The sequence below is a fragment of the Rhinopithecus roxellana genome, chromosome 13 (assembly GCF_007565055.1).
Source record: "Rhinopithecus roxellana isolate Shanxi Qingling chromosome 13, ASM756505v1, whole genome shotgun sequence".
NCBI classification, from domain to species: domain Eukaryota; kingdom Metazoa; phylum Chordata; class Mammalia; order Primates; family Cercopithecidae; genus Rhinopithecus; species Rhinopithecus roxellana.
This window is the reverse complement of record NC_044561.1, coordinates 124,965,468-124,985,257: the sequence shown is the minus strand read 5'-3', so window position 1 is coordinate 124,985,257 and position 19,790 is coordinate 124,965,468. Positions and strand designations below refer to the sequence as shown.

General features: G+C 47.3%; 2 protein-coding genes across 2 annotated transcripts in view; both read left to right on the top strand.

Moving 5' to 3' along the window:
- RTF2 (replication termination factor 2) overlaps positions 1 to 11,469 on the top strand; it is a 47,917-nt gene extending 36,448 nt beyond the window's left edge. Inside the window, exons 6-9 of the mRNA XM_010356689.2 lie at positions 5,385 to 5,498; positions 9,486 to 9,540; positions 9,658 to 9,753; positions 10,678 to 11,469. Coding sequence (XP_010354991.1) covers positions 5,385 to 5,498; positions 9,486 to 9,540; positions 9,658 to 9,753; positions 10,678 to 10,856 — 444 coding nt within the window. The 3' untranslated portion in view covers positions 10,857 to 11,469. The remainder of the gene's footprint in view (positions 1 to 5,384; positions 5,499 to 9,485; positions 9,541 to 9,657; positions 9,754 to 10,677) is intronic.
- A 5,875-nt stretch (positions 11,470 to 17,344) lies between these two features.
- Positions 17,345 to 19,195, top strand: LOC104656972 (protein FAM209B-like). Its single transcript, XM_010356687.2, is given in 4 exon segments — positions 17,345 to 18,107; position 18,727; positions 18,859 to 18,893; positions 18,895 to 19,195. Coding segments are annotated over 4 exon segments (720 nt in total). The 5' UTR covers positions 17,345 to 17,652; the 3' UTR covers positions 19,124 to 19,195.
- Positions 19,196 to 19,790: the final 595 nt, after the last annotated feature.

Here is a 19,790-nt window from a genome sequence, read left to right as displayed (position 1 = left end):
GAATGTAGTCCCCATAATCTTCAGGGGTTGCGGCACTCATGTAGCCTTCCAGTGGGGAGACCCCATACATTTTGTTTGTGTGATGTTCAGAGTCTGTGAGTTAAGGTTCTGATTTTATCTAGCAAGAATCAGAAAAGGTCAGGTCCTTTTATGTGTGGAAAAGTCACATTGCCAGCTTGTGAGGTCTTGCTGTGCCATCTCTTCCTGCATCTTGTGCATGCTTGTTTTGAAACATGTCCTTGCTGGGTGCAATGGCTCATGTCTATAATTCCAGCACTTTGAGAGGCTGAGGTGGAAAGATTGCTTGAGGTCAGGAGTTTGAGACCAGCCTGGAAACATAGCAAGACCCTGTCTCTACAAAAAATTCTTTAAAATTAGCCAGATAAGGTGGTGCGCACCTGTAGTCCTAGCTACTTAGGAGGCTAAGGTGGGAGGATTGCTTGAGCCCAGGAATTTGAGGTTACAGTGAGCTAGGATCATGCTGCTGCACTGCAGTCTGGGCAACAGAGTGAGGTGCCATCTCATAATAATAATAATAACAGTAATATTTGTCCTGTGGGCGCACCTGGACTAGACAGCAGATCTGTTCATACTGGCCCATTCCTGAGGGTCGAGGGTTGGTGCTGGGTTTCACCTCGTCTCACATTCTGTATCTGGAAGGAGGAAGCCGTTCTAAGCCAAACAGCAGTGGAAGAAGCAACTGAGGAAGTGCTGGGGAGTGTTGCCCACATTAAACTTTACACTTCCACATCGCTGTGGGAAATGGCAACACAAGAAGCAAATGTGCTAGAGGAGCTGTGCCACCCATTTCTGTAATAACTGGACAAAGGGTAAATCGACTTGATGTATAAACCTCTTATACAGATTGACTAAAGTAAAACATTTAAAAAATGAAATCCCTAATAAACAAAAGGACATAGGGATAATTTACGAAACAGGTATTGTGAATGCAGTGGGGTTTTTTTATGTTTCTTAATCCGAGCCAAAAAGGAGCTGTTTCCCTTGCCATTCAGATTAGCATAAGTTTTTCTTCAAAACATATGGTGTGATGGGGACGCTCATGTATGGGGATGTATATTTTCATGCAAGGTTTTGGGAGAACTGCTTGGCTTTAAAATCTCATCTCCTTTTGTCCTACTTTGAAATATTTCCTTAGGCTCTGTTCTTATTCATTCATTCAGCAGTTATTCACTGTATCCACTGTGGGCAGAACCTTAGGCTCCCACCATGGAGCATGAAGACAAAATGCCTCCTGCTTGGGGCTAACAGTGTAGTGGAGGAAACACACTGTTTTAAAAGTCAGTACAAACATGCAGACATACAGTCATTTACTCTAAGCCATAGGGTACTGCATAGGAAACAAAAACAGGATTCCGTGATAGAGAATGACCACGTCTCGGAAGTGGAATTCCTAGGTCAGAGATGCATGCAGTCAGCTGTTCATTGCTAATATTATTGGTAAGGACAAAGATTGGGAAGCCACTATTCCATTTGTTAAAGTGATACAAATATCTAGATGCATTAGCATATTGCTCCTAATTTGACCACTGTTCCCCTCTTGGCATTTTCCCTACTGGCCTTTTTAAAAATACTTTCAAAAAGCATCCAGAGAGGGCATATGAATATAAACATACAATTACTAGTTTGCTTTTTCCTTTAACTTATGATAAGCATTTTCTACGTTGCCCCAAACTCTAACCATATAATCTTCCTTTTTGGGAATGTATTTCATGATTTTTTTAACATTTCCCCCATTCTTTGGACATCTGAGTTACAAGCGATAAAAAGAATGAAGATAAAATTTTAAATGGATATATAATTTCTACTGTACAATAACAATACTCAAGAAAAACTGCATTAGCAGGAAGATATGGGTGTTTTTTCTGTTGGTATAATACATGTTATCTACCAAAGAGGTGGGGAGCAGGTCCCTGTGGACCAGCTGTGATTTCGCGGCAGCCCCCTGCCCTTGTTTTCCCTCATCCTTCAGGGATGAACCATTGCACTCAGGTTTCTCGGGTCAAGCACCTACCCAGAACAAGTGATGGGGCCCCTAGCGGTTGGGAGGACTCTGCCCAGTCTCCAGGGGCAGTTCCTACCAAGGTCCAAGCCACTGAGGCCCTTGAGGGTGTGGGTTTGGGATTAATGGATCTTTTGAATTTTTGAGAGAAAGAGCAAGATTGCTCAATTTCTAATGTGAGGGGTTCCTGACTTATTGTCAGTGGCCGATTCAACTTTGAAAGTACAGTAAGTCTGGGCACAACATAGCACACCTGTATGCAGAATAAGGTCCATGGCCTCTGAACAGCCTGGTCTAGAGGAAGGAGACCGCTCACCCCGACACTGTCGGAAGGAGGGGCAGCAAGGAGTGATAGAAAGAAGCAGCAGCAGAAACCCGGGAGGAGAGAAAAAGAAAGGTGGGGGCAGCACCCACAGGCAGCAGATGCTGGGCTTCTCACCCCTTGGCCCTTTATGCCATAGCTGTGGCTCCAGGCCCCACTGGGCCTTAACTACCACCTGGTTCTGTTCCTGCAGATTCTTTTTCATTGCAAGGAAGAGACCATCTTCCAGAGCCATGGGAAAGCTCTACTCAGACCTCCCATAGCGTGAGACTGCCCAGGGGACCTCCTCTAGCAGAGCAGGCTGTTCCTCCTGTAGGCCCAGCTCTCTACAATGATGGCTAAAAAGAAGCTCCTTTTCTTCAAGGGCTGTACCAGTTTGTACCAGTTAAATGCTAGATTGGGCACCTGCTTCAGTCATTCGTGTAACTTCTCTGTGGCACCACCCTCAGGGATTTGTGGGTCAAAAAGGTGTCTTCAGTCATGAAAATTTACCAGACCCACCCTAGAAAAAAAGCTGATCTTAACCTGAAAATCACTTTTGGAGACAAGAACTGCATTAAATAACCCAGCTAAGGCACGGGCTGAGGAGGGTTAGCAAATGGTTGTTGGTATCTTCTGTGCATTTGGGAGATGCTGGAAAATCCTTGGCAACTTCAGGAAAAAAAGTACTTTTATGGCTTTTCTTGTGCTGATAATGTTTTCTACAAAAGAGATTCCAGGCATAATATGTCTGTTATTACTCTGGGCACAGTAGGTCTGTTAAAATTACTGTTCCAGTTATTTAAAGAATTTTGTTGATTATTTGGTTGCCTACCTTGATGTTTTTCAAAGGCAGTGTCTTATCGAGTAACTAAATATTTTAGTTAATAACAGACCTTATCTGGCAGGGATTGTGACATTGTCAGGTAAAAGTTTGTAATTTTTTACATAGTAAAACTTATTAACTGTACTAGCTTTAGATCAGAGTTCCCCAGCCCCCATACCGGCGACGGTCCGTGGCCTCTTAGGAGCCGGGCCGCGCAGCAGGAGGTGAGCTGCGGGCAAGGGAACATTAGTGCCAGGGCTCCATCAGCAGCATTAGATTCTCACAGGAGCACAAACCCTGTTGTGAACTGCGCACTTGAGGGATCTAGGTTGCGTGCTGCTTATGGGAATCTAATGCCTGATGATCTGAGGTGGAACAGTTTCATCCCAAAACCTTCCCTGCCACTACCCACCATCTGTGGAAAGATTGTCTTCCATGAGATTGGCCCCTGGTGCAAAAAAGGTTGGGGACTGCTGTTTTAGATGACATTTCCTACCCTAGTTATAAAACACATGTTCCTATAAATTCTTCTTCTTTCCTCTTTTACATTTAGGTGTTTATAACCCTAGTCCAGGGCTTCTCAGCCTCAGCACAGAGGCATCTTGGCTGGGTAACTCTCTGTTGGGGGCCATCCTGTGCACTGTATGATGCTTACTGCATCCCTGGCCTCTACCCACAAGATGCCAGTAGTACCTGCACCCCAGATGTGACAGCTAAAAATGTCTCCAGACATTGCCAAATGTCCACTAGGGAGTGGGATCACCACTGCACTTGGGTTAGACCCCCTTTTTTTTTTTTTTTTTTTGAGACAGAGTCTCGCTCTGTCACCGAGGCTGGAGTGCAGTGGCACAATCTCTGCTCACCACAACCCCTGCCTCCCAGGTTCAAGCAGTTCTCTCACTTCAGCCTCCCAAGTAGCTGGCACTACAGGCATACACACCACAACCAGCACCACCACACACAGCTTTTGTATTTTTAGTAGAGACAAGGTTTCACCCTATTGATCAGGCTGGTCTCAAACTCCTGAGCTCAAATGATGATCCACCCACCTCGGCCTCCCTGAGTGCTGGGATTACAGGCATAAGCCACCACGCCCAGTCTTAGACCCCCTCATTTTTGCAGCTGAGGAAACTGAGGCCCAGAGAGGTGGTGTGGCCTGAGCAAGTTGGCCTAGACAGATGGTGGCAGAAATCTCAATTCAAAATGCATAACTGGGAACCTCCACTCCTGGTTCTCGTTTTTTCCCCTGTTTTTCCTGTCCCCAGCCCTGGGTACCTCTGCTGTGCCAGGCACTGGGTAGCTGCTGGGGCCACAGCAGGGAAGAAGACCACATAGACAAAGTGATGAAGACAAGACTCCAGGTCATGATTAGTGCCATGGAGCAAACACAAAGAGTGCTGGGATCCCACCAGTGACGGCATGGTCACAGGGAGCCTCTGCCGAGGTGGCTCGCTCACTGACAGTTCTGTGAGTGTGGGCATGCCTTTGAGTGTGTGCAGTGTGCGTTTCTACCACCACGATACTGTCAGGGTGGCCTAGACCCTGCTCGCAGTCTTGCTCTGCTGGAGTGTGTTGAGGACCCCCAAGGCTGCCATCATGCTTGGGGGTTTTCTAGAAAGACTCGAGACTTAGCATATGGTTGTACTCACCTAAGATTCACTGCAGCAGTGTGGTGTGGATACGGAGCTGGGTGTTAAGGGAAAAGGTGCAGGTAGCAGAGTCTTCCTTACGCACACTCCCTCCCTCAAGGGGTTGCACGAAGTGAATACTTTCCACCCGCAACGAAACTGTAACACGTGTGATGTTTTTGCCCAGGGAAGCAAATGAGAGACTCAGTACCCAGTGTTTTGGCTGAGAGCCGGCTTTATACCCTTGGCCTAGCATGTTCCAGAATTCCACACTCCCATAAGGAGGGTAGGTGTCAGCATAGACCACATTGTTCATAGAAATGGTCTGGGCACATGAGCCAAGCTACTCTTGTCAGTTAAAAAATGGCGGGAACCCTCCCCAAATCCAAGTTCCCAGACAGCAGCCAGGCACCAGCCTTGCAAGTGATAGCACTCTTAACCTGCTGCGCTGACCCTTTGCTGTGTGCAGGAACTTTCCAAACCAAGGCTTTGACCAAAAAGGCAGTAATAGCCTGGGGGCCACTGCTTGGGGCTGAGAGTGGGGGACTGAAGCGTGACCTCCCCACTGAGTGGTGATGGAATCTGCCCCCTCTTGTTTGCACTCTCCAGTGTGGGGCTGCCTTCCAGGAGGATGATGTCATCGTGCTCAATGGCACCAAGGAGGATGTGGATGTGCTGAAGACCAGGATGGAGGAGAGGAGGCTGAGAGCGAAGCTGGAAAAGGTAATGGGAGTCTTCAGGTTCTGCCCAGCCCCCATCTGTACTCCAGAGCCGACTGCAAACCACTGAACTGAGCTGGCAGCTACTTAGGGGTTTGCATGATCAAGGCAATTTTTACAACCTAGAAGGGCCTGGACTGTAGAAGCAGATTCCAGCTGTGGCTCAGGCCCTGCCTGGCTGTGGTGGGCACAAGTGGTCATCAGTGAGGTGGGGTAGTGATAGCCTGTGAGGGCATGGAGCTGTCAGCAGGCTCCAGAGACCATGGCCATAAAGCACTGACACTGACACGGCCCCAGCAAGCCCTTGGGGAAAGGCAGCTACCACCATTGCTGCTGCTGTCACCGTTGCTGTTGATTTATACTCGGGTCTCATAACTTGTAAAACAAAGGAAAAATGAAAAGTCATTATCATTCCAGCAAATGTAAGGTTCCCCTGCTGCCCAGATTGGAATGTGCTTGGGAGTGCCCTGGCAGTCTGGGCTCCAGTAGGCCTGGGTGGGCCTGGGCGCCTGTGTGTCTCACTCACTCCCAGGGCATGTGGATGCAACTCCTCAGGGTCGCACTTTGAATAGCAAGGAGCCAATGAGTAGCCTTCCCAAAAATGGGGGCCAAATCCTTCACCTTCCTGAGCCCTCTCACGGGGAGAGGGAGGGTCTTTTATGGAGCGTGGTGCTTCAGTGTCCGGGAGGGAGCCTGGCACCCAGAAACAGGGAAACCATTGCTGAGTAACGTGGCAGAGCGAGCAGGCTCCAGACAGTGCATCCGCCAGGAGTTCTTCCGTGTGCTGGCGATTCCCCATCTAGCAGTACATGTTCATGTTGACAGATGATAGCTATGGAATACAGGCTTTTGGTGAGTGGCAAGTTTCTTATTCTTTAAAAAAAAAAAAAAAAGGTTCAGGATAAGCTAGGGAGAAAACTTTATGTGATCAGAACTAAGGCAAAAGAATGCTTGAAGTACTAGAAAATGAGCTCCAGTAGGCTGAGGACATAAAATTATGAAACAAATCGCCTGCCCTCACGTGGGCGTGCGTTTTACCAGTGCCAGTCCGAGGCGAGAATGATGGAGTACCTGAAGATTTTTCAGAGGTTTGGGGTTTTTAAAAAATCATAACAGGCCAGGTGCGGTGGCTCCTGCCTATAATCCCGGCACTTTGGAAGGCTGAGGTGGGCGGATCACGAGGTCAGGAGATCTAGTCCATCTTGGCTAACATGGTGAAGCCCCGTCTCTACTAAAAAATACAAAAAATTAGCCGGGCGTGGTGGCGTGCACATGTAGTCCCAGCTACTCGGGAGGCTGAGGCAGGAGAATGGCGTGAACCCGGGAGGCGGAGCTTACAGTGAGCTGAGATCACGCCAGTGAACTCCAGCCTGGGTGACAGAGCAAGACTCCATCTCAAAAAAAAAAAAAAAAAAAAGGCCAGGCGCGGTGGCTCAAGCCTGTAATCCCAGCACTTTGGGAGGCCGAGACGGGCGGATCACGAGGTCAGGAGATCGAGACCATCCTGGCTAACACAGTGAAACCCCGTCTCTACTAAAAAATGCAAAAAACTAGCTGGGTGAGGTGGCGGGCGCCTGTAGTCCCAGCTACTCGGGAGGCTGAGGCAGGAGAATGGCGTGAACCCGGGAGGTGGAGCTTGCAGTGAGCTGAGATCCGGCCACTGCACTCCAGCCTGGGTGACACAGCGAGACTCTGTCTCAAAAAAAAAAAAAAAAAAAAAAAAAAAAATCATAGCAGATAAGACAGGACCGTATCACCCTGGAATAATGTGTAATTCATGGTTGTAAGGCTTAAAGAAGCCGAGGCTTGAGCACATGGTAGCAGTATTATCATTACGCAAGGATCCAGACTGATCAGAAAGAGCCAAAAGCATTTGTATTTTCTCCTTTCATCCTTTTACTTTACGTAGAAAATAATGTCTGAAAATGGCTCTGTAGTTAGAGGAATTGTGCCCAAACTTTGGATTCAGATGCCGGTAGAAATACTCCATGGAGCAATATTATAAGATGTTAATACAACATTCATAAGAACTATTTAAAGAGCCATTTGGTAGGCAGGTGCGGTGGCATGTGCCTGTAATCCCAGTTACTGGGGAGACTGAAGCAGAGGAATCACTTGAACCCCGAAGGCTGAGGTTGCAGTGAGCTGAGATCGCACTTCTGCACTCCAGCCTGACAGACTCTCAAAACAAAAACAAAAACAAAAAAAAGCCACTCGGCCGTTTAAATGCTGTGTTAAGGTTGAAAAGTAAATACATGTATATCTTATATAAAATGTGTTAATTCTAAGTTGGTTTTCTAAATTACTATGATTCCATTATTGTAAGAGGGGAAGAAAGAGGGAAACTAAGTTTGAGGAGTTTTTAACTAAGGACAGTTGCCAAAAGCCATCTCCCTGTTCTTCATTGCTACCATTGATCAAGCTCAGTTTTAAAAAACACAAAAGGGCGGCTGGGTGCCGTGGCTCACACCAGTCATCCCAGCACTTTGGGAGGCCGAGGCAAGCAGATCACTTGAGGTCAGGAGTTCGAGACCAGCCTGGCCAACATGGTGAAACCCCATCTCTGCTAAAAATACAAAAAATAGCTGGATGTGGTGGGGCACACCAGTAATCCCATCTACTCTGGAGGCTGCGGCAGGAGAATTGTTTGAACCTGGGAGGTGGAGGTTGCAGTGAGCCAAGATCGCACCACTGCACTCCAGCCTGGGCAACAGAGTGAGATTCTGTCTCACACACACACACACACACACAACAGGGGAAAAATGCTTTTTAAAGGAAGCTACTAGAAATATCCATGTTCCCTTTGACCATTTTGCTTTCATGAGTTTTCTGTCACAGGTTTCCTGCCAAGTTAATTGAAAGCCCAGTGGGACTAACATGCCCCCCTCTGCAAAATATTCTCCAGAGCTGCTGGGAATACCTCACAGCTACTGCTGCCAGGATACCACAATATTTCCCAAATACACTTGCAGCTGGAAGCAAGATAGAACGTTTCCTCTCTAGCTCCTTCTTGCCTGTGCTTTTCAAATAACCTCAGCTATGAATGGAGGGCTTAGAAATAAACAGTGGTCTCTTACTTGTTTGAAGGACCGAGTATCAGTTTTCACAGATGTCAGTGCTCGCATTGCAGGTGTGAGATGCGCAGAAGGTCTTTATGTTTTGTTATAAATCACATTGCATGTATGTGTTACAAATTCAAGGCCTGAGAGTCTGTCTGTAATGCTGAGTGCTGGGGGACGGCTGAAGTAATCAGGCTGCTTATCTTTAGTGCCACCTTTTGGATGCTTAGGAAATTGCCATTTTAAAGTAAATTGAATGAACATAGTCCTACGTGTCATTTCTACGATTAAATCAGTTCCAACAGCAGCTGTGTAACTGTAGAATGGTTTATTTTATTATTGCTGATCAAAATAACTATTATGAGTAACAGAATTCTAGTGTCTGGAAATCTAACAAGAGTAGTTTTGAGTTTAGAAGAATTAGCTCAACTGTCTTTAATATAAACCTCAAGGCCTTATACTTGAATAACAAATACCAAAGCAGTTTGATAACTTTGAAAACAAGTTAGTGGAATGTGCAAGATTTAGTTCGTGTTTATGCTGGCTGGACTTCACATACCCATATATACTCTGTGTTATTCATTTAAGTGCGCTTTTGCATACAACTGTCACCATCAACCTTGGCCCTTATTACAGAAATCTGTCAGCCTCATTTGAAATGTTTGCAAATGTGATTTGGGAGATGTAAATATAAAAGTGAGCAGCTCTGTGCAGATACATTTTTGTGTGAGGCAGAAGTCCATGACTGGAGTCACATGCAGAGGATGAACACTCAGGAGTTACGGAACCTCAAAAGCCTTCTTCAGGTGACTGACTGTCTCATGTGACTGGCATCAGCCGGTCAGACAGGGCCCCCGGGACAGTGGGCAGCCGTACTGACGATGAAGTGGAGTGAATCTGAGCATGTCCTCCAACATTCTTTCTTTTTATAGAAAACAAAGAAACCCAAGGCAGCAGAGTCTGTTTCAAAACCAGATGTCAGTGAAGGTAAGATCTTTCAAGCGATCCTTATTTTAACAAAATACGACTCTAAGGCAGTCTGCTAATATGTTCATGCTTTGTTTTCCATTGTTTTTTGCTTTGCCTACTTTGTTTCTTTTACAGAAGCCCCAGGACCATCAAAAGTTAAGACAGGGAAACCTGAAGAAACCAGCCTTGATTCTAGAGAGAAGAAAAACAACTTGGCTCCCAAAAGCACAGGTAGGTCCTGTTGTAGCTGTAGGGAGCTGTCTCGAGAAGGCTGGAAACCCAGGTGGCTGAGTCGAGGTTTCACGGGAGTGGGCGAATGGGAAATCCAAGCCTGTCCTGTGTCATGTCTCTAGAGAGCGCACTGAACTCTCTTTAGGGGGGTAACTAAGAAATATCGAACACACCCTCATCAGGAGCCCTGGCAGGATTGATGGGGTCTGGGCACAAATGCTAGTTGTTTAGATTCCTTCGAGTAAGCAAGCGCCTGGTGCAAAGCAAAAAAGGCTGTGCTGAGAACTGGCTCAGATGTTACACAGAGACTGTCAAATGGACTGTGGCTCAGGGCCTGCGGGGAATGCTCCCAGTTTCTTTACCCTTGGGGCTTTCGTGGGCTCCACGTGTGGCTCTCAGAGTCCCCTCTCTGCTGCCTCTTGACCAAGGATCAAAGTTTCTCCTAAAACTCACTCTCTTTAACTCGAAGAAAATACCATTTATTTCACAAAAAGAAAAATACAGATTGATTGTTATGAGTGTGTGATCTTGTCCTCTTAAGTAGCATCCAGGGAGGCTGACAGGCTCCTATCCCACTCAGGTTCCTGTGGGATAGGAACCCACTCAGGGATGGCCACTCAGGTTCCTGTGCTCATTTCCTCCCCTGGAACGCAGGCCCTGCCTCATTGGGACAATCTAAGTCATTCGTGGGGCTGGGACCAGCGTCTGCGACAGAGCAAGTAGTTGGTGGGACAGTAAATGATAGATGTGTCGTGCTGTGTCTGCTTTGCTGGAGTTGGCAATTAAGATGATGTCCATCAGCACTCACACAGCCAGCAAGAGAACGTCTGGGACAGAGTGACTGACACGCTTCCCTTCTGAGGATGCGAAGTTTAGAGTCATCTTTATCCCAACCCTGACAGTTTTGGCTCTTCATTTTTCTAGCAACAAATGAGAGCTCTTCTGGAAAAGCTGGGAAGCCTCTGTGTGGAGCCGCAAAGAGGTCCATCGCTGACAGTGAAGAATCCGAGGCCTACAAGTCCCTCTTTACCACTCACAGCTCCGCCAAGCGCTCCAAGGAGGAGTCTGCCCACTGGGTCACCCACACGTCCTACTGCTTCTGAAGCCCACAATGCCACCGCTCCTGCCCCAGAAGGTTGTTTAGTTTCCACGTAGGCAGGTTGCTGTGCACCTCTGAGTGCACTGCTGTGTGTTCTCTCTAGCTCTGTGTCATAAAGCTGTCCTGGCCAGCGTTCAAGATGGTGTGGTCACTCTTGCTGTGAGGCGTGTGGGTTCCAGGGGGGACATGGGAGGGGCTGCACAGTGGCCCGAGGTCATACTTGCTTCCACCTGCAGGTGCATTTGGTCCTTTCCATGGCCAGGAAGCCCTGTGGGCTGCACTTTTTATGCTTGCAGTAACAAGAGACTCCAGAGTCCTCACTGGTGCAGAGTTGGCACATATTAACTACAATTCTAATGATTTTGCTACCAGCAATAAATTAAGTAGGCCAAGTGAAACTGGCTTTAGAAAGGATGGATTTCAAATACACTGTGCTCACTAGAAGCTTTGAAGAGCCTCGTCCCTCTGCTACAGCCCTGGGAGGAGCCAGGATCCTTGTTGGTCTAGCTAAATACTATTAGGGGAGTCTGCCCCATCTCATCATTTTGAAGACAGCAGAGTCTTGGTTGGGCACCCAGTGATTGGGTTCAAAAATAAAGCTGGTCTGCCTCTTCTCTCCTATGTGTTTTTATCTTTTCTACCTTCTGCTCATGCTTGGGTAAGAACGTTGCAGCCACTGCATTGGTGATTATAGGAGTCATTCCGTGAAGTCAGAGGAACCCACCCTTCTCTCCTCCAGCAGATGGTAAAAGGAGAATTGTACCCGAAAAGAGGTGCATTTTATCTGCCTATAATGTATGTTGACATCAATAGTTAGTGGAACTTCTCATGAGACTCCTAATGAAGAACCAAGAGCCCCAGGCCTCTGCGTGGCTTTCTGCACACGGTGGTATGACTGAGATAGGGACTGCTTCTCTAAACCAGACCCCGGGGCCCTGGGTTTCCTTCAGAAGCAGGAGAAGGACCTGTGGGAGGTGACTCACCGGTGGGAGGTGAGCAGGCAGCTTCTGTGGGAGACAGACACATGGGGAGAACTCCAGGGAGAGGTCAGCAAGGGAGAACCATGTGTGGCCCTGCTCTTTCTCAAGCCCTGTGTGGTTCCCAGCTTCACAGTGATGGGAAGCTTTGGCCCCAAGGATATTTTGACATTGTGAGTATAGAGCATTTTAATAAAAATTACATTAAGTGATGAATTTTTGTCATGGACTTTTCCAGAACAAACCTGAATTAGCCATTGAATTTCCCCAATTTTCTATACAGCCAAATTCAACCATTTTCTCATTGTTATTTCCCTTTTTCTTTTTTTAAATTTTGAAACAGGGTCTCACTCTTGTCATCCAGGCTGCAGTACAGTGGCATGATCATGGCTCACCATAGCCTTGACCTCCTGGACTCAGGTGATCCACCCACCTCAGCTTCCCGAGTAGCTGGGATTATAGGTGCACACTACCGCACCTGGCTAATTTTTCTATTTTTTGTAGAGATGAGGTTTCGCCATGTTGCCCAGGCTGGTCTTAAACTCCTGGGCTCAAGCACTCTGCCCACCTCGGCCTTCCAAAGTGCTAGGATTACAGGCGTGAGCTCCCCTGCCTGTTGTGTTATTTTCACAACAATCAGTTCCTTCTTCAATTGGATAACACTATTTTCTATCACTATCTCTTCTTCCCTATTTTAATTTTACTGAGAAAACTTCATCAATCAATCCTTTTAGTCACATTTTACTAATTATAGCCTCTGCCATCATGAGGCATTTTTTCTTTTAATGACCATTATTTTTACCAGGTTCAGTTTTCTTAATGTTAGCCTGAATCAGTTTTCTTTTGCATTGAGTTTATTGACTGTGTCCAGTTTTTTCTGGTAACTAAACCAGAAACACAAAACTTCAGCATCTCAAAGTCCTCTGCTTTGGGCCTCTCTGAAATAAACAGGCTGTGGGCCTCCCTCCAGCTGCCCTCAGGACTGTCCACGCAGGAGGGATCAGGGCTTCCTTGGAGATTTCTAGCCAGCCTTTAATATTTTGCTAAGGCACCACTCTTCAAGGCTCCTGGCCAGCATGAGGGAAGAAGGTATCCATGATCTGTGCTCCTGCTGGGCATGAGGCCTCAGTACACCAGCGGCTGGGGAGGGCTGATCATTCGCATTGCTTTTAGGGCTCACTGAACAGCCAAGCCCTTGACAGGCTTCTCCCCCTGGGACTCCCCAGCCACCCAATGTGATGGGAAGATGGCCATCCCCCACTTTATAGGTGAGGTGCCTGAGGCCCAAAGCAGCGAGGTGAATCGCAGTTCTGCCTGGCCACACCGCACCTTCTCCCCATTCAGTCCTTACCAAATGAAGGAATCGGTGGCAGCTCCAGCAGGCTCCCACCCAGGGCGCCGAGACCACGGGTTCAGGTGCTGTGCCCAAGAGGAAAGTGGAGCATCTCCTAGCTCTCCCTCCTCCCCTGTCCACCCCCAGGACCCGAGCTGCTTTCCACCAAGGAGGGAGCTGGGAGGAGAAAATTGAAAAGATGTTGAAATTCTCCAAAATAGCATCTATTCAATTTCCCACAGTACCAGGGGAACCAGCCCCCGATATTTCAACGTAGGTTCTTTTCTATTTTCCCTATGTGTCAGCCAGTCTGAGAAATAAAGAGAAAGAGGACAAAAGAGAGAAATTTTACAGCTGGGTCTCCAGGGGTGACATCACCTTGGCAGGTTTTGTGATGCCCCCGAGCTGCAAAACCTGCAAGTTTTTATTAGTGATTTTCAAACGGGAGGGAGTGTACGAATAGGGTGTGGGTCACAGAGAGCATATGCTTCAAAGGCAATAAAATATCACAAGGCAAATGGGGGCAGAGCGAGATCACAAGTCCAGGGTGAAATTAGAATTGCTGATGAGGTTTCATGTCCCACTGTGCACGCACTGTCATTGATAAACATCTTAACAGGAAACAGGGTTCGAGAGCAGACAACTGGTCTGAGTAGAATTTCGGTCTGACTAGAATTTCACCAGGCTGGAATTTCCCAATCCTAGCAAGCCTGGGGGCACTGCAGGAGACCAGGGCATAGTTCATCCCTTATCTATGACAGCATGAGACAGACACTCCCACAGCGGCCATTTTAGAGACCTCCCCCTGGGAATGCATTCTTTTCCCAGGGCTGTTCCTTGCTAAGAAAAAGAATTCAGCGATATTTCTCCTATTCGCTTTTGCAAGAAGAGAAATATGACTGTTCTGCCCAGCCTTGCAGGCAGTCAGTCCTTATGGTTATCTCCCTTGTTCCCTGAGAATCACTCTTATCCTGTTATTTTAGGATGCCCAGATTTCATATTGTTCACACATTTTATGATTTGTACAGATAACGCAATCATCACAGGGTCCTGAGGCGACATACATCCTCAGCTTACAAAGATGATGGGATTAAGAGATTAAAGACAGGCATAGGAAATTACAAGAGTATTGACTGGGGAAGTGATAAATGTCCATGAAATCTTCACAATTTATGTTCTTCTGCTGTGGCTTCAGCTGGTCCCTCCATTTGGGGCCCCTGACTTCCTGCCACACCACAGCACTTCATTTCCAACAAATGAAATGAAAGCCATGCCAAAATGAGTGAAAGGAATGCCACCCCACCCCACAGCCCAGACAGAAGTTTGGCTCAAAGATCTGATCTGCTTTCCCACTGGTTCTGCTCTATTGGAGAGTGCTCTAGACTTTTGAATACATATAGGAAAAAGTGATTACCCATTAAAGATGTGAACATTTCCAAATAACAAAATCACGTGGCAAAACTGAGCATTTCTGTTGTTTGAGGCCATTCCTGTAAACCACATGTTTGCCCCTTACTGCTCCATTGCACCACAGCCACCAAACTTCCCAGCTGACTTAAGACAGGCTGGCTGAGCGCTGTGGCTCCTGCCCGCAGTCCCAGCACTTTGGGAGGCCGAAGCAGGAGGACTGCTTGAGCCCAGGAGTTTGAGACTAGCCTGGGCAACACAGGGAGACCCTGTCTCTACCAAAAACTAAATAAAAATTATCCAGACCCTGTCTCTACCAAAAAACAAAAACTAAAAATTATTGAGGCTGCAGTGAGCCAAGATCATTCCACCGCACTCCAGTCTGGGTGACACAGCAAGACCCTATCTCAAAAAAATGACACAGGCAGTGTATGGACATGGGGGCCCCTGAAAATAATTAGCCATCCCTCAAAGCTGCTGGAATGGGGAAGACTGGGGACAGGGAGCAGCACGATGCCAAGGACAGACCTCTAAACTGAGGTCACAGGGTGGCCCAAGGCCCTGGTTATCAGGGCAGCTGCCTCTACAGTGGGCGTAATTCCAGGCAGTAGCTGCCGAGCTCAGTGGGCACTTGTAAGAAGAGAAGTGCCCGTCTTCTGATCAACCCGGAGATTTGATCTCTCTCCGTCTGCCCAGACAGTCTCTGGCAAGAAGCCCCAAGCCCCAGCCGACACTGTACCACACTCAGGGAGGAAGAAACTGTGCAGCACAGCCCAACACCATTTTCCCCTTTTGGTTTTCTAAAATAGTCTTGCAGAACAATTTTTTGTTTTTTCTTGAGAGAGAGTCACACTCTGTTGCCCAGGCTGGAGTGCAGTGGCGTCATCTCAGCTTACTGCAACCACTGCCTCCTGGATTCAAGCGATTCTCCTGCCTCAGCCTCCCGAGTAGCTGAGATTACAGGTGTGCACCAAAACACCTGGATAATTTGTTTTTATTTTTAGTGGAGACAGGGTTTCACCATGTTGGTCAGGCTGGCCTCAAACTCCTTGACCTCAGGTGATCTGCATGCCTTGGCCTCCCAAAGTACTGGGATTACGGGCGTGAGCCACCGCCCCGGTCATAGTCTTGCAGAACTACTTTGTCACTCCACAGAACCCAGTACTTTAAGGCACAGCGAAGGTGCCCAGCAGACCTTTGATTATTTCCTATGCAGCATAAAGTTCTGCTCCTCGGGAGTAAACCTGCAAATCAGAGCCTTCCTCAGGAAGACAGCTCTACAGATGACCCAGGGGAACAAGTACAAGCCGTGCGTTCCAGCACCCAGGATTTCTCGTTTCATGTCATTTTAAAGAACTCATGGGTTCTGGTATACTGTGGAGTCCTAGGTTTGTTCCCAGTCTTGGCCGCAGTTGTCAAGCCGGCTGTTCCTTCTCACTTAGGGGATTCAGCCCCTTCCCATTTTTTTTTTTTTTTTTTTTTTTTTTTTTTTTTTTTTTTTTTTGAGGCGGAGTCTCGCTCTGTCGCCCGGGCTGGAGTGCAGTGGCCTGATCTCAGCTCACTGCAAGCTCCGCCTCCCGGGTTTACGCCATTCTCCTGCCTCAGCCTCCCGAGTAGCTGGGACTACAGGCGCCCGCCACCTCGCCCGGCTAGTTTTTTTGTATTTTTAGTAGAGACGGGGTTTCACCGTGTTAGCCAGGATGGTCTCGATCTCCTGACCTCGTGATCCGCCCGTCTCGGCCTCCCAAAGTGCTGGGATTACAGGCTTGAGCCACCGCGCCCGGCCCAGCCCCTTCCCATTTTACCCACCAACTCCTAATCATCTCCCCCGCTCTACTCAACCATCTTTTTCTGGAAATTCTTCCTGAATAACCTAGTGTAGAGCAGTCCCCTCGTACTAGGCTCTAAAGCTTCCTTTTCTTATCACAATTTTAATCAAAGTATACTCTTGTTTTTTTCCTCCTGAGATGGAGTCTCACTCTGTTGCCCGGGCTAGAGTGCAGTAGTGCGATCTCAGTTCACTGCAATCTCTGCCTCCCAGGTTCAAGCAATTCTCCTGCCTCAGCTTCCCAAGTAGCTGGGCCTACAGGCATACGCCACCATGCTGGGCTAATTTTTGTATTTTTAGTAGACATGGGGTTTCACCATGTTGGCCAGGCTATTCTCGAACTCCTGACCTCAGGTGATCCACCTGCCTTGGCCTCCCAGAGTGCTGGGATTACAGGTGTGAGCCACCACACCCGGCCCAAAGTATACTCTTAACCCAGGGTGGGCACACACTGCTATGATCAGTGATGGTGTGAGGTAATAGTGAGTGGTGGGGACTGTGGGGGGAATATGGCCACAGACAGGATGGTTTCACTTGGCTGCAGCAGAGACTGGTTCTATGAGGGTGTGGACCCAGTGTTTCTGGACCTCCCATATTTTCAAAGGAAGCCAGAATTTGGAGTTTTAAAGTGAAATGCCCCCCAATATTTAAGTACTGACAATTTTTAAAAACAATGTAGGCCAAACAAAACACATAGGTGGGCCAGGCGCGGTGGCTCACACCTGTAATCCCAGCACTTTAGGAGGCCAAGGCAGGTGGATCACCTGAGGTCGAAAGTTCGAGACCAGCCTGACCAACATGGAGAAACCCCATCTCTACTAACAAAATTAGCCAAGCATGGTGGCACATGCCTGTAATCCCAGCTACTTGTGAGACTGAGGCAGGAGAATGGCTTGAACCCGGGAGGCGGAGGTTGTGGTGAGCTGAGATCACGCCATTGCACTCCCGTCTGGGCAACAAGAGGAAAACTCCGTCTCAAAAAAACCAAAAACAAAAAACCACATAGGTGGCTCTGAGTTTGTAGGTAGCCTGTGGTTTAATACCTTTCTCTCCCATTTAATTCAGCTCCATGGGGTACATGGCATCTCCCTCTGCTCATCACAATGTCTGCATCAAACAATGAAAAACAAAAACATGATGGCCTCTCCCAGCAAAGCTCCAGGGTTGGAAAGAGTCCCCTGGCAGGGAATTGGCACCCCGTCATGCCCATCCTCTCTCTCTTACCCCATCCTCTCTCTCTTACTGCCTGCTGGAAATGCCCCCATCTCCCTTTGAGTCCTCCTCCTGGGCGACCCCTGTGAGCCCCATTAACCTCTGTCCTGAAATCATCACAATGGCCAGGGTGGCCTCAGCTCAGGGCCTCTGTGACATCACCAAGGGCCTGGCACCAGGTGCCCAGTCTCCCAGTTGCGAGGACAAGCAAACCCATTATGAGCATCTGCCTTCCCCATCTCTGCTCACCATGTGGATGCTGAAATGGTTCCTGGTCCTGCTTCTGTGCCTCACCTGCAGCTATGCCTCTATGTTCTCTTTTCTGAGAGAGAAAACTAGCGAACCCCAGGGGAAGGTGCCGTGCGGAGGGCACTTTCGGATTCGGCTGAATCAACCAGAGCACGCCCAAGGCTGGCTTGGGAGCAAATGGCTCTGGCTTTGGTTTGTTGTTGTGCTGTTTGTGATACTGAAGTATCAAAGAGACAATGAGAAGAATAAGTTAAGGATCGCTCCATTTTTTTTTTACACCATATTGATTCAATCTCAGGAATCTCAGGGAAACGGGTGTTCTAGTGAGTCTAGGCAGGACTGTTACATATAATGAACCGACCTCATGGTCCTGGGCAAAGCTGGCAAATTCACTTCCTGATGTATCCTTCGTGAAGACAATAGTCCCCAGATCCACAGATACTGGGACAAACAGTGGAAGATGACTTCTGCTTACTGGCTCATAGATTTTCTGGTTAGATGGATTTTTTCAAATGTAGGATAGATTCAAGAACTTATGGTGTGTTTCAGAAGGTCAAAATTATTTGCAGGGCCAGATTCACTGTCCCTTGCTTTTTAAATTTTTGCTAGTGTTTGACTTACTACCAAATCCTGAGCTAAATGGAAATGGTATCATTATCCCAACAAAATATGAGACTTGTGCTGAAGAGATAAAGGTGTAAGGTAGTTTGAGCTGGTCCTCAAAGTGACCACAAACAACTCTTTCAGGTAGAAAGGGAAGGGGAGAGAAAGTGTGTTCTCCCGTAGAAAGGACCCAGCACTTCATAATACTGTGCCCAAACTGATTAGAGCAGGGATCGGCAAACCCTTCCTGTAAAGGGCCGGGGAGGGTGTGAATATTTTCAGCTTTGTGGGCAGTATGGACTTCCTTGCAACTACTCAGGTCTGCCGTTGTAACATGAACTGTGTCAAAATCAGCAAAGTTCACAATATTACTGACCTTAAGTATCTTTCTTGACAGAAGCAGAGTCCTCCTGGCCTTCGAGGCGGCCAATTTCTCTCCATTAAAGAAAAAAAACAATGCTTCCCTCAACAAAGACTGTGCATTCAATACCTTACACGAACTCGACGTGGCGCTTGCGAGATTTGTGTCTGAAGTGCGGAGTCTTAAAGGTGCCATGGCAACAGGCAATGTCAGTAACCTCAAGCTTCGAAGGTCAGAGACACCCACACATCCACAACGTGTCATGATCTATGACATATGGGGAGAAGAAAGCTCTAGCTGAATGGATTTGTGTGTCAAAGTAGGAGAGAAAAAAGTTGTGTTAACAAACTGTATGCAAACTAATAAAAGTATTCTGAAGAAAAGAACTTCCACATTTGAGATCTTGCTTCTTTTTTCACTAGAAGAAAAAGTGAATGTGAGACCAGCAGCCATAGCAGTGATGGTTTTGTTTTTGCCTCTCTCACATCCTCTTAGAGCTGTGGGTGGTGAGAAGAGCACCAAAAGCTACATAATAGTATGTGATGAGCTTGTGCTTCTGTGCAATGGCCGTGGGTGGATGACGGAGCTAGGGAAATCTAGGATAAGATGCTGACGTCATTTCCATACAAACTCTTGTTCTCTATAGTGTATCTATTTGTGCAAGATACAGAACTGCTTTTTATCTTTGATATATTACAAAAGACGGCTTTAATGATAGTTTTTAAATGGTAAAATGATTCAGTTAGGAGGGGTGTATTCTAGAGTCATCTGATTCTCTCACAAGAGTCCTTTCACTCATTGCATTTCAAAGGTTCCATATATTGATTTTTCCTTCTACCAAACCAGCAGTTACATTTGTCAATAGTTGGATTTAAAAAAAAAAAAAAAAAAAAAAAAAAGGGATGACACAGAAGAATCGCTCGAACCCGGGAGGCAGAGGTTGCAGTGAGCTGAGATCGCACCGTTGC